General features: G+C 39.7%; 2 protein-coding genes across 2 annotated transcripts; one reads left to right on the top strand and one right to left on the bottom strand.

Annotated features, from left to right (window-relative positions):
- Positions 1-6,626: 6,626 nt before the first annotated feature.
- On the bottom strand, positions 6,627-7,952 carry LOC120441503 (interferon a3-like). Its single transcript, XM_039616774.1, has 5 exons — positions 7,767-7,952; positions 7,626-7,700; positions 7,069-7,218; positions 6,829-6,900; positions 6,627-6,725 (listed from the first exon to the last, which is right to left on the bottom strand). The coding sequence occupies exons 1-5, from the start codon at positions 7,950-7,952 to the stop codon at positions 6,627-6,629; spliced, it is 582 nt and encodes a 193-aa protein (XP_039472708.1).
- A 2,549-nt stretch (positions 7,953-10,501) lies between these two features.
- LOC120441528 (interferon a3-like) lies at positions 10,502-11,496 on the top strand. The gene is made up of 5 exons (XM_039616838.1): positions 10,502-10,633; positions 10,736-10,819; positions 10,961-11,110; positions 11,207-11,290; positions 11,398-11,496. Exons 1-5 carry the CDS (start codon positions 10,502-10,504, stop codon positions 11,494-11,496), a joined length of 549 nt encoding a protein of 182 aa, XP_039472772.1.
- Positions 11,497-16,151: the final 4,655 nt, after the last annotated feature.

Here is a 16,151-nt window from a genome sequence, read left to right as displayed (position 1 = left end):
TGAATGTCTCAAAGGTCCGATTTCAGTGGCTTAAGAAACAAAAAAATAATTTTTCAAGAACTAGAATAAAAAGCACACAGTGTACAAGGGGAGGATGTTGGACAGACCTGGCACACCTAAATGTATAGTGAGGGTGTGCTGGGAATGCCTAGGAGAGGCCCCGGTCCGCAAGATCTTCAACTCACACCTCCGGCAGAGTTTACAACCCAGTGGCAGGAGTTCGGGCAGGCCACGGAAAAAGCCTTTGGGACTACCTCGAAGAGATTCTGCCAAACCGTCCGGCAACTCAGGTGAGAAAAGCGATGCTCTACCTGCACTGTGTGTAGTGCAGGTGGAGCACTGCTGACTTTAACTGACAACATTTTTGGGAAGTGGACGGAATACTTGAGGACCTACTTAATCCCACTGGCAGAGTCGGGGACGAAGGGAGGGTAAGGTCACTGAGCTAGTTAAACAACTCCTTGGTGGCAGAGCCTCGGGGTGGATGAGGTTCACCCTGAGTTCCTGAAGGCTCTGGATGCTGTAGGCCTGTTTTGATTGACATACCTCTACAATGTTGTGTGGAGATCAGGCGCGGTACCTGTGGATTGGCAGACCGGGGTGGTGGTTCCCGTCTTTAAGAAGGGGGACCAAAGGATGTGTTCCACCTATAGGGAATCACATTCCTCAGCCTCCTTGGAAAAGTCTATGCCAGGGTGCTGGAAAGGAGAGTCCGTCCATTAGTCGAACTTTGGATACAAGAGGAACAATGCAGTTTTGGTCCTGGTCGTGGAACCCTGGACCAGCTTTTTATCCTCTCGACTTGAGGGTGCAAGGAGTTTGCCCAACCAGTCTACATGTGCCTTGTGGACTTGGAGAAGGCATTCGACCTTGTCCCTCAGAGTGTCCTGTGGAATGTGCTCTGGGAGTTGGGGTTTCTGGCCAATTGCTACGGGCCATTCAACCTTATACAACCACTGCAGGAGCTTTGTCCGCATGAAGCACCAGGGCAGATCCATCGTACGCTGGAGGGATTATATATCTAGGCTGACCTGGGAATGCCTTGGTGTTCGGGGAGAGGTGGCGGGTTTCTTCCTTTTAAAAGGGAGTTTCAAAACCCCAAAAGTTTTTAAAGTGGTCTTGGTGCTCATACTCACTCCATATGAGGTATCAGAGCTTTTGTGAAGAATCAAACCAGTCTTTCTATATAATTCTGGACAATGTTTCTATGTTTGATTGTACTCATTAAAAATAAGTGCATAACAATTGTTCTGGATATTTCAGGAATAGAAAAGTCAACATATTTCAATTTGTGAGGTAAGAAAATATTTATTGACTTTAACATACAAAATAATATGAAATATGTCTAGTTTACTGTATGGAAATGTTTCAGAAATTAATAAATAAATAAATATACACAAATATTAAAAATAAATAATAGTGTAAATATTATGAATAGAGTAAATAAATTAAACCAATTAAAAAATACAAATACATTTTTAAAAATTTATCCGACAGACAAGTTTTAGTGGGCAGTTTCCAGAGTTTCAACCAGGAATTCACATTGTCTCAGATGGGCTTGTGTTATGTTCCTGATCTTCTCCCAGGCTTCAGCACTGTAACCCTACAGACACAACAATATTATCATTATTAAAATACCAGAGGTGTAATATCTGTCATATCGAAATACAGGTTTAGTACAAATAATGCAGACTTACATTGTCCTTTAGGGTTTCATTTGAAAGTCTCTTGAAATGCGTCAGCTGTGTCGTTTTTTGTGATTGTTTTTCTATGCTGATCAAGATTTTGGAAAATTTTTGTCTTCATAATGAGCAAACTGAACATTTTGAAAAATATATTTTTACTAAATAAAAGAGTCTATCTTCTTACAAACAAAGTGAATTTATTGTTAATATTACTTTTTATTATCAAAATGGGAAACTTGTAAGTTCCTTTAACCAGATTTCGATTCCAATTAAACTCAAAAATAACGTCTCAAAAAAACAAAACAAAAAAAGGGAAAACTCCACAGTGCTTGGAAGTTCACAAAAGAGGAATTAAAGTCTTCTTTAATGGGTTAAAAAGAAAACCCATAATATAAGATGTAACTCTTCTGTCAGTCAATCAGTAAATTGACACAATTAAGACAGTTTATTTATTATATTATTATATTATATTATATTATATTATATTATATTATATTATATTATATTATATTATTATATAATATTAATGAATGTATTTATTTATTTTAATGCCCTAATATGGAAAAACTTTTCAACCATTTTTCAGTTCTTTTACACATGACTGTGTATTTGTGTAGGCATCGTGCTCATGTACTGCATCAGTCTAACGTTTACTTTGTGGTCATTCCACCATGCGTTATTCTTCATATGTATTGAGACAGAGGGCGTTTTAAACACAATCTCAAATATGTCTAAACTGGAGGAGTAATTGTATCATTTACTGACTATATTAATTTCTGTGTGGATAACACCGTACCTACCAGGACTGTACGGTGTTTCTCCAACAACAAACCTTGGATTACCCCAGAAATTAAAGCTGTCCTCAAGCAGAAGAGGAGGGCCTTCAAATCCAAAGACAAAGAGGAGTTGAAAAGGGTGCAGAAAGAGCTGAGGGGACTGATAAGGAATGGGAAGGACAGCTACAGGCAGAAGATGGAGAACCAGCTTCAGCAAAATAACGTTGGTGAAGTCTGGAGAGGCCTCAGAACCATCTCGGGCCACAAACATCAGAACTCTCTGCCTGGGAGGGATGTGAGGTGGGCAAATGAACTGAATCATTTCTTCAACAGATTTGATTCAGCCATGAGGCAGTCTTCGACATCGGCTGCAGACTCACCCACCCCCACTGCTGCTGTTCCACCTCTGACACCTCAGACACTTCACACCTCCTCTATTCACCCTGCTCACTCCTCCCCACCCCCAACAACAGCATCCAATACACACTCAACACAAGGCTCCAGCTTGTCTCTCTCAACCACCCAGGTTAGGAGGGAACTGAGGAGGATTAAAGCCAAGAAGGCAGCGGGCCCAGATGGCATCAGCTCAAGGGTCGTCAGGTCCTGCGCGGACCAACTGTGTGGGGTGATGGGGCGCATCTTCAACCTGAGCCTGAGGCTGGGAGAGTCCCACAGCTCTGGAAAACCTCCTGTGTTGTACCAGTGCCAAAGACTTCACGCCCCAAGGACCTCAGCAGCTACAGGCCGGTGGCTCTGACATCCCACCTGATGAAGACCCTGGAGCGGCTGGTCCTGGCTCAGCTTCGGCACCTGGTGAGCTCATCATTGGACCCACTTCAGTTTGCCTACCAACCTGGCATTGGAGCAGATGATGCCGTCATTCACCTCCTACATCGTTCCCTCGCTCACCTGGAGACCGCTGGGAGCACTGTGAGAATCATGTTCTTTGATTTCTCCAGTGCCTTCAACACTATTCTTCCCTCGGTCCTGAAGGACAAGCTGGAGAACTCAGGAGTGGACCATCACCTCACTACCTGGATTTTGGACTACCTCACCGACCGACCACAGTATGTGAGGACTCAGGGCTGCGTGTCGGACAGGAGCGGTTCTGGCTCCATTCCTCTTCACCATCTACACTGCAGACTTCTCCCACAACTTCACCCAGTGCTTCCTGCAGAAGTTCTCTGATGACTCTGCAATAGTCGGCCTCATCACTGATGGGGACGACAAGGAGTACAGAGGACTGACTCTAACTACCTCCAGATCAACGCCAGTAAAACCAAGGAGCTGGTGGTAGACTTCCGCAGGCACAAACATCCTCCACTGCAACCACTGAACATCCAAGGTATGGACATTGAGACTGTGGACAGCTACAGGTACCTTGGTGTTCATCTGAACAACAAACTGGACTGGACTCATAACTCAGACGCCCTCTACAGGAAAGGGCAGAGTAGGCTGTACCTGCTGCGGAGACTCAGGTCGTTTGGAGTGGAGGGCCCACTCCTGAAGACCTTCTATGACTCTGTGGTGGCCTCAGCCATCTTTTATGGTGTGGTCTGCTGGGGCGGCAGCATCTCTGCTGGGGACAGGAAGAGACTGAACAGGCTGATCCGAAGGGCCAGCTCTGTTCTAGGATGCCCTCTGGACCCAGTGGAGGTGGTGAGTGACAGGAGAATGGCGTCTAAGCTGTCATCCCTGTTGGACAACATCTCCCACCCCATGCAGGAGACTGTGACAGCACTGAGCAGCTCCTTCAGCGGCAGGCTGCGGCACCCACGGTGTGGGACGGAGAGATTTCGCAGGTCTTTCGTCCCCACTGCTGTCAGACTCCACAATAAAGACTTTTGCAGCTGATCAAACACACACATCCACACATGTGCAATAAGACTGCTATATGTGCAATTCTTTCTCTGACAAAGTTGTATTTTTGTATTTTCTTACTCAGTTGTATATAGCATTTGCATTCTATTTTATTCTATTGTATATATTATTCTATTTTATTCTATTGTATATGGTATTTTATTTTATTTTATTGCATTCCAGTGTTTTCTAATTTCTGCTACATAACTTTGCACTTTTGCTGTAACGAAACAAATTTCCCACCTTTGGGACTAATAAAGGTCATCTTATCTTACCTTATCTTATCTTATCTTATCTTATCTTATGTCAGTTTTTCATAAAGCACAGTTTGTAAATTAAAAAAAAAGTTTAACAATGTGTCTGTTTTTTATGATCAACTTTATCTGTTATTTCCTTTGTAATTCAGCATAAGCGGTTATTGACTTTTAACTCCTTTCACCATTTCTCATTGGTTGTACTGTATTTTTTATGTTTCTTATTGTTTGCTTGGTTTTTGTTTAGTAGTTTGTTTGTTTTTTGATGATGATAGCTCATTGGAAATCATCTTGTTGATGGAAAATACTGTTATCATTGGCATTTTTTCTTTTTAGATACGACTAAAAAAAACCTGCAAACAAATCATTTTTTCTTTCTTTCTTTGTTGTGACAGGTGCTAGTAACAAAGTGCCTAAATATACCATTTAAAATGGGTTCTTTGAATCTTGTGTGTAGACACAACCCTGGTTCATTCCTTGAGTTATTTACTTTTTAATGCTGAATGTCTCAAAGGTCCGATTTCAGTGGCTTAAGAAACAAAAAAAATAATTTTTTCAAGAACTAGAATAAAAAAGCACACAGTGTACAAGGGGGAGGATGTTGGACAGACCTGGCACACCTAAATGTATAGTGAGGGTGTGCTGGGAATGCCTAGGAGAGGCCCCGGTCCGCAAGATCTTCAACTCACACCTCCGGCAGAGTTTACAACCCAGTGGCAGGAGTTCGGGCAGGCCACGGAAAAAGCCTTTGGGACTACCTCGAAGAGATTCTGCCAAACCGTCCGGCAACTCAGGTGAGAAAAGCGATGCTCTACCTGCACTGTGTGTAGTGCAGGTGGAGCACTGCTGACTCTTTTAACTGACAACATCTTTTTTGGGAAGTGGACGGAATACTTTAAAGAGGACCTACTTAATCCCACTGGCAGAGTCGGGGACGAAGGGAGGAGGGGTAAGGTCACTGAGCTAGTTAAACAACTCCTTGGTGGCAGAGCTTTGGATCGTGGTTTCAGGAAGGGGGTGGATGAGGTTCACCCTGAGTTCCTGAAGGCTCTGGATGCTGTAGGCCTGTTTTGGTTGACATACCTCTACAATGTTGTGTGGAGATCAGGCGCGGTACCTGTGGATTGGCAGACCGGGTGGTGGTTCCCGTCTTTAAGAAGGGGGACCAAAGGATGTGTTCCACCTATAGGGAATCACATTCCTCAGCCTCCTTCAAAAAGTCTATGCCAGGGTGCTGGAAAGGAGAGTCAGTCCATTAGTCGAACTTTGGATACAAGAGGAACAATGCAGTTTCTGGGTCCTGGTCGTGGAACCCTGGACCAGCTTTTTATCCAGTTCTCGACTTGAGGGTGCAAGGAGTTTGCCCAACCAGTCTACATGTGCCTTGTGGACTTGGAGAAGGCATCTGACCTTGTCCCTCAAGTGTCCTGTGGAATGTGCTCTGGGAGTTGGGGGTTTCTGGCCAATCAATTTTATGGGCCATTCAACCTTATACAACCACTGCAGGAGCTTTGTCCGCATGAAGCACCAGGGCAGATCCATCAAAACGCTGGAGGATTATATATCTAGGCTGACCTGGGAATGCCTTGGTGTTCGGGGAGAGGTGGCCGGGTTTCTTCCTTTTAAAAGGGAGTTTTCAAAACCCCAAAAGTTTTTAAAGTGGTCTTGGTGCTCATACTCACTCCATATGAGGTATCAGAGCTTTTGTGAAGAATCAAACCAGTCTTTCTATATAATTCTGGACAATGTTTCTATGTTTGATTGTACTCATTAAAAATAAGTGCATAACAATTGTTCTGGATATTTCAGGAATAGAAAAGTCAACATATTTCAATTTGTGAGGTAAGAAAATATTTATTGACTTTAACATATAAAATAATATGAAATATGTCTAGTTTACTGTATGGAAATTTTTCAGAAATCAAATAAATAAATAAATATACACAAATATTAAAAATAAATAATAGTGTAAATATTATGAATAGAGTAAATAAATTAAACCAATTAAAAAATACAAATACATTTTTAAAAATTTATCCGACAGACAAGTTTTAGTGGGCAGTTTCCAGAGTTTCAACCAGGAACGCGCATTGTCTCAGATGGGCTTGTGTTATGTTCCTGATCTCCTCCCAGGCTTCAGCACTGTAACCCTACAGACACAACAATATTATAATTATTATTATCATTAAAACACCAGAGGTGTAATATCTCTCACATCGAAATATAGGTTTAGTAAAAATAATGCAGACTTACATTGTCCTTTAGGGTTTCATTTGAGAGCCCCTTGAAATGCGTCAGCTGTGTCGTATTGCTGTGGCTTCCAACCTAAATAAACCACAAGGAAAGAGCAAAATATATTTGAATACATCATTCTCCACTTTAACTTATTCACATTTTTCTGAGACTGATATATAATATATATAATAGAGACTGAATTCATTGTAAAATTAAAAAATGCCATATCACTGTTCATTGTAATGAAGGTGAGTTTACACAGGAGTGAAGCTTCTCAGCCTGTTTGTTGACTATATTGAGAAAGTTCTCCACTGTGTTCTCCTCCCATGGTGCAGAGCTGCGATTCTTCTCAAACAGGTCAAACACCTCCTTCAGAATCTGAACTACGAAAGCCAGTTTATCCTCATCCTGGGAGAAGAAGAAGAAGAAGAAGAAGAAGAAGAAGAGATCACTATGGGAATACTTGTTCAAAACTTCAAGATGGATGTCTGAATAGTCAAAGAACAAGAATCCACACAGCTATGAAAAATTTTCCAGAGACTGGAAAGCTTTGTTTGCACAATAACAAATGTTTGAAAATAAGGTTGTTGTGTTTTGTCCTTGAATTATACATTTTTATACACAGGAGTTATGACAGAGTCATGATAAGAGACAACTCCCTTGGCTCTGTGGGAGAGAATCCCTACGACCCTTTTAATAGCTATAGTCTATATATAGGTAAAGAGAAACTTTTGTAGATTTGCCATCACGACACTTTCAGTTCTTTCATTACAAAAAAAGAAACAACTTTATGTAAAAAGTTGGGGATGACTTACTGTTGCGTTGGACGTCTGTTGATACAGTTGATTAGGGAACGTCACGTTGTGCTCAATTTTAGTGGTGTTAGTAATCTGCATCACACACAAAACGCACACACATCACATGCATGAAACTAATCAAACTATTTAAATCAATACCATATTAAACATTATGCAAAGAAGTGCACTCACCATCATATGAAGTTGACCTAAAGCTATTTTGTTGTGCAGACTGAATTGACTCATTTTGTTGCCTGGATGTTTTACAATCCATTTGCAACTTAGCGAGGAGCCCGTACTGTACATCCCGAGAAACAGGCAAGCGATGAAAATCCTGCTGATCATTTTTGAAAAATGTAGAAATTTCCTTAGTGTGAAGCAAACTCTCAGGTCTCCTGGTGTTCTGATGGAGCAAACCTCCAGCGCTTCATTTATAGCAGAGTGCAAGAATTTCTTTTTCTAATTAACTAGAAAGTTAAAAAAAAAAAAAAAAAAAAAAAAAAAGATTTATAACATCATTTTCATTTTCTTTATGCGAAATTCTTTCTTACATTATTTTATATTGGAAAGTTGAAGGTTGGAGATTTACAGTAATGTTTTGCAGGCAGTATTCACCTTCTTTGCGGGTAGCAAGGCATTAATGGCAGTTTTGACTGAGTGTTTGATTGTTGAGTGATATATCACCTAGGACGTATGTCAAGTGACTGTATGTGGCATTAGGCCTGGATTGCTTTGGGTGCATTTACTGTATGAGAAGATTGTATTTTATTTTATTTTTTCTACAGTACTTACAACATAACTTTTGGTTTTTTTTGGTTTTTTATAACATAGTTTTTAAGTATTTATTTTTGTGAATGTTGCATTGATCAGAGACATCTCTCAATTTCATTGTACTTGTGGCAATGACAATAAAGAATATTCTATTCTATTCTATTCTATTTAAAAAAAAAAAAAAAAAAAAAAAGTTAAAAAATGAAAACAGCCAACGTCGAACACAGTTTTTCGTCACTCATGATCAAATAGAATGAAAGCGGATGTGTACCAAACGTCATTGACGCACCTTACGCACGTTTGCTTTCAGTTTCAAGTAGGGTTGAATAAAGAAGAGAAGAAAAGAGTATAGAGTGATTTAAGTTTGTTTTTTCAGGTTCTGAAATAAATAAAAAGCCAAATATAGATTACTGGTCATATAAGTTGCAGTGTGTTATGAAAAGTCTTGAAAAGCAGGGCAGGAGCTGTGAACGGAGAACAGAAAGTCTTGTGGCGTCTACAACAATATGTAACAGAGCACTAAGGTGTCAAATAAAATGACAAAGAGATAAATGTATAATGTATTTATTCCATCAATTAAACATACATTTCCCATTCATTCCCAGACAGGACTTAAAACATATTTTACTAAGATTCCAGCTGCACATGAGACCCATCAGACCAAAGGTGCGAGCAAATAACACTACACTGCAAACCGTCACACCCAGTTTAGAGACACTGCAATCCATTTGCAACAGTCCATTTACCAGTGGGCACGCACTGCAAACAGTTCTGGTCTCAGCACAGCTGGGAATCAGCGATATGCGTGACCTGCAGTCTGGATTTATAAAAGGGAAGTGGCACAAATAAATAAACGGAAAGATAAAAATAAAAACGAGAGAGGTTAGTCCGCCCTTCATTCATAACAATCTTTACGGCTGGACGGACTAACCAAAAGAAATTATAAATCAACCAAAAAGAAAAAATTAACTGCAGAGGCATCACAACAACAGAATATCGATCGCGCGCAGTCGATCTAGAGCTTGAACACCATTAAAACTTCACACGAACAACATACCCACTCGCACCAGAGTGAGTTAATTGTCTCTGGAACTTCCCACAGAAGAGCGCTGACCTCACCTCACACACACCTACTACCTGTTCAAAGTTCCTCTGCCAATCACACGGCGGAAGCCAGCAAACTGCCAGGTGACACTTGTTACAAATAGAAACTCTACGCCGCCTATAGGTGATACTCGTAAATTACAGCTTCCACTTTGGGTATTTGTTTTCTCTTTACCGAGGAAAATGAAAGCGGCTGCCACGTGGGTGAAGAATGGGCGCAGGTATGGATGAGCAGGTGTATTTACCTTGGTTCATTGCATCATTGCATCATTTCATGTGGCCTGCATTTAGCTTTTTTAGCAGTTTGTTCATTATTAAACAGCTTGCACTTCTGCTGTACTTGTAAATCAGTTGTGATGTATTTGTGTTGGCCTCATGTGACCAATAGTGGAGGGCAAACCAGGAGTCTTCATCTGCTCCGATTCTGAATGAGTCTGAAATAAAAAATAATTGAAAAAAGCCCCCCTCAGCAAAACAAACAAACAAACAAACAAACAAACAAACAAACAAACAAACAAACAAGAAAAGCAATCCAGCACCTGTAGTACTTGCAATGACGTTATCGTTAACATATGTCTGACCTGTGATCTGATCAGTTTTGTTTCGTCACCTATTCATGCATGTGGGTCCACTCTCTGCCTGCCACATGCCCGTTTCTTGACATAATAGACTTAAATGTCCTCAAAGCAGCATTAATGTCCCTGTAACACGTTAACTGTTTAGTATCAAAAGGTAAACCTATACACGTTATGGTTACAAATAAAATCATCAGTCGTGAGTTGTGTTTGTCGTCATGTTTCTTAGGTGTTCAAATGGATGTGTATCTCCAGGAATCCTCATAATGATGTCAACTAACTTTTAACCCTTATAACTTCGGATATCTTATCCACCTGCGGGTTTCCCAGGTATATAGAAAATGAAATATTTTCGCTCTGCTATAAATCTTGCGCTGCAGGTCTGCTCCATCAGAACACCGGGAGACATTTGCTTCAAACAAAGGAAGTTTATACCTTTTAAAAATGCTGAACAGGATTCTCTTTGCTTGCCTGTTTCTTGCTCTGTCCACTGAAGGCTCCTCGCTAAGCTGCAGATGGATGGATCATAAATTCAGACAGCACAACGAAGAAACTCTGAATCTACTTGATACCATGGTGAGTGTTTTAATGTTTTAATATTAGTTGATTCGTTATTTAAATAGTTTTAGAATTATTTCACTTTAGCATCTGATGACTAAAACACTCAATGTGTTTCAGGCTAAAAACGTCACTAACACCACTGAAGTGGAGGTCACCGTGGCCTTCCCTAATCACCTGTACCGCCAGGTTTCCAAATCATCAGTAAGTGAACCTCAGCTTTTGAATATTGAAAGAAAAAAAAGATAATTTTCTCTTATGACAGGTTACTTGTGTCTTTTAAATCTACTCTTATTATTATTAAAGCATTTCTAAAGTGGTCTGTGTTTGATCTTTTTCTTCCAGGCTGAGGATAAACTGGCTTTCACAGTTCAGGTTCTGGAGGAGGTGGCTGTCCTGTTTGAGGAGGATCACAGCTCTGCATCATGGGAGCACAGCACAGTGAGGAACTTTCTCAATATTGTCAACAAACAGGCTAAAGAGCTTCACTCCTGTGTAAGTTCACTTTCAGTTGGGTTTTAGTACATTGAATATGATACTTTACATGACATGACATATTCTTAATTGTCATTTTGCTTGTAATTAAATTAGATTGGGAGCCACGGTCACAAGAAGAAAACCACAAAGCTGCACATGTATTTTAAGAGACTCTCACATCATATCTTAAAGGAAATGGTAAGATCACATCATTCTCATTAATTTGGGGTTTAGATCATTCTTAAGATAAATAGATGGAATAACTTATTTCAGTAATAATAATACTAATATTGGTATTTCTGTAGGGTCACAGTGCTGAAGCCTGGGAGGTGATCAGGAAGGAAACCAAAGCCCATCTAATGAGAGCAGAACAACTGGCTTCATCTCTGCACACTGCCCACTAAAACCTGTCTGTTGTCATGTCTGTGATGACGGCTGTGTTCATTTAATTGCTTGTCTATTTATTTAATTTATTTATTTATTTACTTGGTTGTTTGTATATTTATTTTTGTTTTGATTGTTTTTCTATGCTGATCAAGATTTTGTAAAAATTTTGTCTTCATAATGAGCAAAATGAACATTTTTTTAAAATATATTTTTATTAAATAAACAAGTCTATCTTTGTACAAACAAAGTGAATTTATTGTTTATATTACATTTTTATTATCAAAATGGGGAGCTTGTAAGTTCCTTTAACCAGATTATGATTGCAATTAGAAGATGATCATTTAGCCTGGAGAAATAGTTTGTTGCTTTATAAGAAAGCCCTCCGTAAAGCCAGAACATCTTACTATTCGTCACTGATTAAAATCAGAACAACCCTAAGTTACTCTTCAGCACTGTAGCCAGGCTGACAAAAAGTCAGAGCACTGTTGAGCCAACCATCCCTTTAACCTTAACAAGTAATGACTTCATGTACATCTTCACAAATAAAATTTTAATCACTAGAGAAAAAATTACCAAGAATCGTCTCACAGACGTAATATTATCTACAGCTACTTTAAATACCATTGATATTCATTTAGACTCTTTTTCTCCAATCGATCTTTCTGAGTTAACTTCAATAATTACGTCCTCCAAACCATCAACGTGTATTTTAGACCCCATTCCTACAAAACTGTTTAAAGAATTACTGCCATTAATTAATGCTTCAATCTTAAATCTGATCAACCTATCTCTAATAATCGGCATGTATGTATCACAGGCCTTCAAGCTGGCTGTAGTTAAACCTTTACTTAAAAAGCCATCTCTAGACCCATCAGTCTTAGCTAATTATAGGCCAATCTCCAACCTTCCTTTCATTTCAAAGATTCCTGAAAGAGTAGTTGTCAAACAGCTAACAGATCATCTGCAGAGGAATGGCTTATTTGAAGACTTTCAGTCAGGTTTCAGAGCTCATCACAGCACAGAAACAGCTTTAGTGAAGGTTACAAATGATCTTCTTATAGCCTCTGTCAGTTTTGGCCGGCGGTCATAGGTTCCTTCCAATAATATGACGCGAGACTGGAATAAAATATATCCAGGGACTGGCACTTTATTAAAGAAGGCACATGTTAACAGCACAAACACCAACAACTAAAAACAAAATGGCTTCCTTTTATACTCTACCTATTCAGGTGAGCATCCGGACGAGCCCAAGTATGGGGATTAACTAATCAAAATGAAAACATAACCCTCCACACAAACAAACATACAATAACATTAGAGCACAAAACAAACATATACATATTTCCAACACGCACTATAAACAAATCAATAACTCAAGCTTCAACCATTACTATCTAAATTAAAACCATTCTTAACCATACTCCCCTAACCTGGCACACTGGTCTGCTCCAGGAGCTCTTAAGCAGGTGATTGAGCTGCTTTCACTCTTTTACGCCACATCCTGCAAGAAGCAACCAGGATAGGTGAGTACTTTTCCAAATTCTCTTTTCACATATGTTTAGGTTATCGACAAATGATTGAATATAAGCAGCTCTAACTTCGGCTCTTTTCTGACACAGGTAGGATGGCCAGTCCTAGTGATGGGTAGATGAGGCCTCGTGAAGCGTTTCAGCTAGTGATGGGTAGATGAGGCCTCGTGAAGCGTTTCAGCACATTCCCCAAACTGTATCGATACTGTGTCGACACAGTGTTGCTGTTTTGCTCCATACTGACACCTGCTGGACCTTAAATATCATTGCAGGGAACTTACTTGAGACTCACAACAGACACTGATTCAATGACATAGTCATACGTGTATACACTGTAAGGTATTGTACTTTCCATGGAATCATTTTATATGTTTTACATTGCAAATATTGTAGACATGTTTAAAATATATTGTGAATGACATAAAGTAAAAATTAAAATGAAAGTATTGTGAATATAATATTACCCATTTAAATGTAATTGATTCAGAGTTTATTATAAATTTCTATTCAGAAAAATAAGTTTATCCAATGTTTTTGCATTCAGTCTATTGCGTTTTTTTTTTTTTTTGACACCATTTCCCCAGCTTTGGAAAACTCACAGGCACAGATGAAGCTGGGGTACACAAACTGTAAAGCCAGGTGGAAAAGGTTCTGATAAGATGTCTTCCAGTTCCCCCAGTCCCTTAAAGGATCCTCTGATCTTGGAATGTTTCTCTTCAACACTCTCCACAATACTAAGGGGTTGGCAGTCCTTTATAATAAAATTCAGGACTGCCTGGTCCAGAACAGTCTTCCTAGATGCTTGATTTCAAAATAATAAAACACATATTAATTTAAAAAAAAAAATGATAAAGCTGTTCAGTGTCAATATAGGCCTACCAGTGTTCATTCTCAGTGTGTTTGTCTCCTCATTTTCATGTTTGGCTCTGTAATGCCTAAACATTGAGGAGGTGCTTTTGTTTGTGTAAGAAATGCAGAACAGATGCGACATTTAACCTGCATAAAATGAAATAAATAATTTACACTTCAACTCACATTGCTGTTTTTCTTATTCTGATAGATTACACTGAAACAAAAACAGACAAACTATTACCTTATTTGCAGTTAAAAGATCAAAATGATCCCACACAGCAGAAACATTTCTTTTTCTTTCGGGCTCCATTTTGTTATGGAGAGATGTGTAATTTATTTATTTATTTTTTTTTTTTTTTAATCTTTGCGAGAGTAATTTCGTGTTTTTTGTTTTTTTTTTTTTGTGGTGACTCATTCCGTTGGCAGATGCGGATGCGGTACCTTTTAAACAGTTTGGCGCGTTGGCAATGAGCGATACAGCAGCTGTATCGATCACGTGACTTTTTCTTAAAGCGACGCACGCACCGATACAGGCTTCGCTAGGTGAGCTTGATACAAGCGTCGGTGCGTCAGTGTTGCTGGACCCATCACTAGCCAGTCCCCTTGTCTCTTCTCATTTACAAGCTGTCAATTTAATCCTACATCAAGTAAACCTAATAAAGAATTCATAAGAACTAATGTGTGATTTCTTTATTATACTTTTTAATTCCCAATCAATTAATAAAAATACAAACAAGATAATAGAACCCCAGGTCTCCATTATAGCCTCTGACAGTGGACTTGTCTCTGTGCTTGTCCTGCTAGACCTCAGTGCAGCGTTCGATACTGTTGACCATAATATTCTATTAGAGCACGCTGTAGGTATTACAGGTACTGCGCTGCAGTGGGTTGTATCATATGTATCTAATAGACTCTAATAGACTATCTAATAGACTCCAATTTGTGCATGTAAATGGAGAGTCCTCTTCACACACTAAGGTCCACTATGGTGTTCCACAGGGTTCAGTGATAGGACCAATTCTGTTTACATTATACATGCTTCCCTTAGGCAGTATCATTAGAAGACATGGTATACATTTTCACTGCTATGCTGATGACACGCAGCTCTATCTACGAAGCCAGATAACACACACCAATTAGTTAAACTGCAGGAATGTCTTAAAGACATAAAGACCTGGATGGCCGCTAACTTTCTGCTTCTTAATTCAGATCAAACTGAGGTTATTGTACTCGGCCCTGAAAATCTTAGAAATATGGTATCTAACCAGATTCTTACTCTGGATGGCATTACCTTGGCCTCCAGTAACACTCTGAGGAACCTTGGAGTCATTTTTGACCAAGACATATCCTTCAATGCACATATTAAACAAATATGTAAGACTGCCTTCTTCCATTTGCACAACATCTCTAAAATTAGAAATATCCTGTCCTCGGAGTGATGCTGAAAAACTAGTTCATGCATTTATTACTTCCAGGCTGGACTACAGTAATTCATTATTATCAGGAAGTCCTAAAAGCTCCCTTGAAAAGCCTTCAATTAATCCAAAATGCTGCAGCAAGAGTCCTGACAGGGACTAGAAAGAGAGAGCATATCTCTCCTGTATTGGCTTCCCTTCATTGGCTTCCTGTTAAATCCAGAATTGAATTCAAAATCCTGCTCCTCACATACAAGGTCTTGAATAATCAGGCCCCATCTTATCTTAATGACCTTGTAGTACCATTTCACCCTATTAGAGCACTTCGCTCTCGCACTGCAGGCTTACTTGTTGTTCCTGGAGTATTTAAAAGTAGAATGGGAGGGAGAGCCTTCAGTTTTCAGGCCCCTTTTCTATGGAACCAGCTTCCAGTTTGGATTCGGGAGACAGACATTATCTCTACTTTTAAGATCAGGCTTAAAACGTTCCTTTTTGCGAAAGCATATAGTTAGGGCTGGACCAGGTGACCCTGAATCCTCCCTTAGTTATGCTGCAATAGACATAGGCTGCCGGGGGACTCCCATGATGCATTGAGTTTTTCCTTTCCAGTCACCTCTCCTACTCACTACGTGTTAATAGACCTCTCTGCATTGAATCGCACCTGCTATTAATCTCTTCCACAGCATGTCTTTATCCTGTTTTCCTTCTTTCACCCCAACCTGTCGCAGCAGATGGCCCCGCCTCCCCCTGAGCCTGGTTCTGCTGGAGATTTCTTCCTGTTAAAAGAGTTTTCCTTCCCACTGTCGCCAAAGTGCTTGCTCATAGGGGCTCATAGGATTGTTGGGTTTTTCTCTGTATCTATTATTGTAGGATCTA

The sequence above is a fragment of the Oreochromis aureus genome, linkage group 8 (assembly GCF_013358895.1).
Source record: "Oreochromis aureus strain Israel breed Guangdong linkage group 8, ZZ_aureus, whole genome shotgun sequence".
Classification (NCBI taxonomy): domain Eukaryota; kingdom Metazoa; phylum Chordata; class Actinopteri; order Cichliformes; family Cichlidae; genus Oreochromis; species Oreochromis aureus.
The sequence above is the reverse complement of the archived record's forward strand: the minus strand, read 5'-3'. Positions and strand labels throughout refer to the sequence as shown.

What these genes read in the sequence shown, in the direction of transcription:
- LOC120441503 (XM_039616774.1), bottom strand. Translation starts at nt 7,952, where the DNA reads ATGATCAGCAGGATTTTCATCGCTTGCCTGTTTCTCGGGATGTACAGT. An exon ending in TTTGCATAATGTTTAATATG is followed by an intron (nt 7,701 to 7,766) that starts GTATTGATTTAA and finishes TGTGTGATGCAG; the next exon opens with ATTACTAACACCACTAAAAT. An exon ending in AACAGACGTCCAACGCAACA is followed by an intron (nt 7,219 to 7,625) that starts GTAAGTCATCCC and finishes TTCTTCTCCCAG; the next exon opens with GATGAGGATAAACTGGCTTT.
- LOC120441528 (XM_039616838.1), top strand. Translation starts at nt 10,502, where the DNA reads ATGCTGAACAGGATTCTCTTTGCTTGCCTGTTTCTTGCTCTGTCCACT. An exon ending in CTAAAGAGCTTCACTCCTGT is followed by an intron (nt 11,111 to 11,206) that starts GTAAGTTCACTT and finishes TAATTAAATTAG; the next exon opens with ATTGGGAGCCACGGTCACAA. An exon ending in ATCATATCTTAAAGGAAATG is followed by an intron (nt 11,291 to 11,397) that starts GTAAGATCACAT and finishes GTATTTCTGTAG; the next exon opens with GGTCACAGTGCTGAAGCCTG.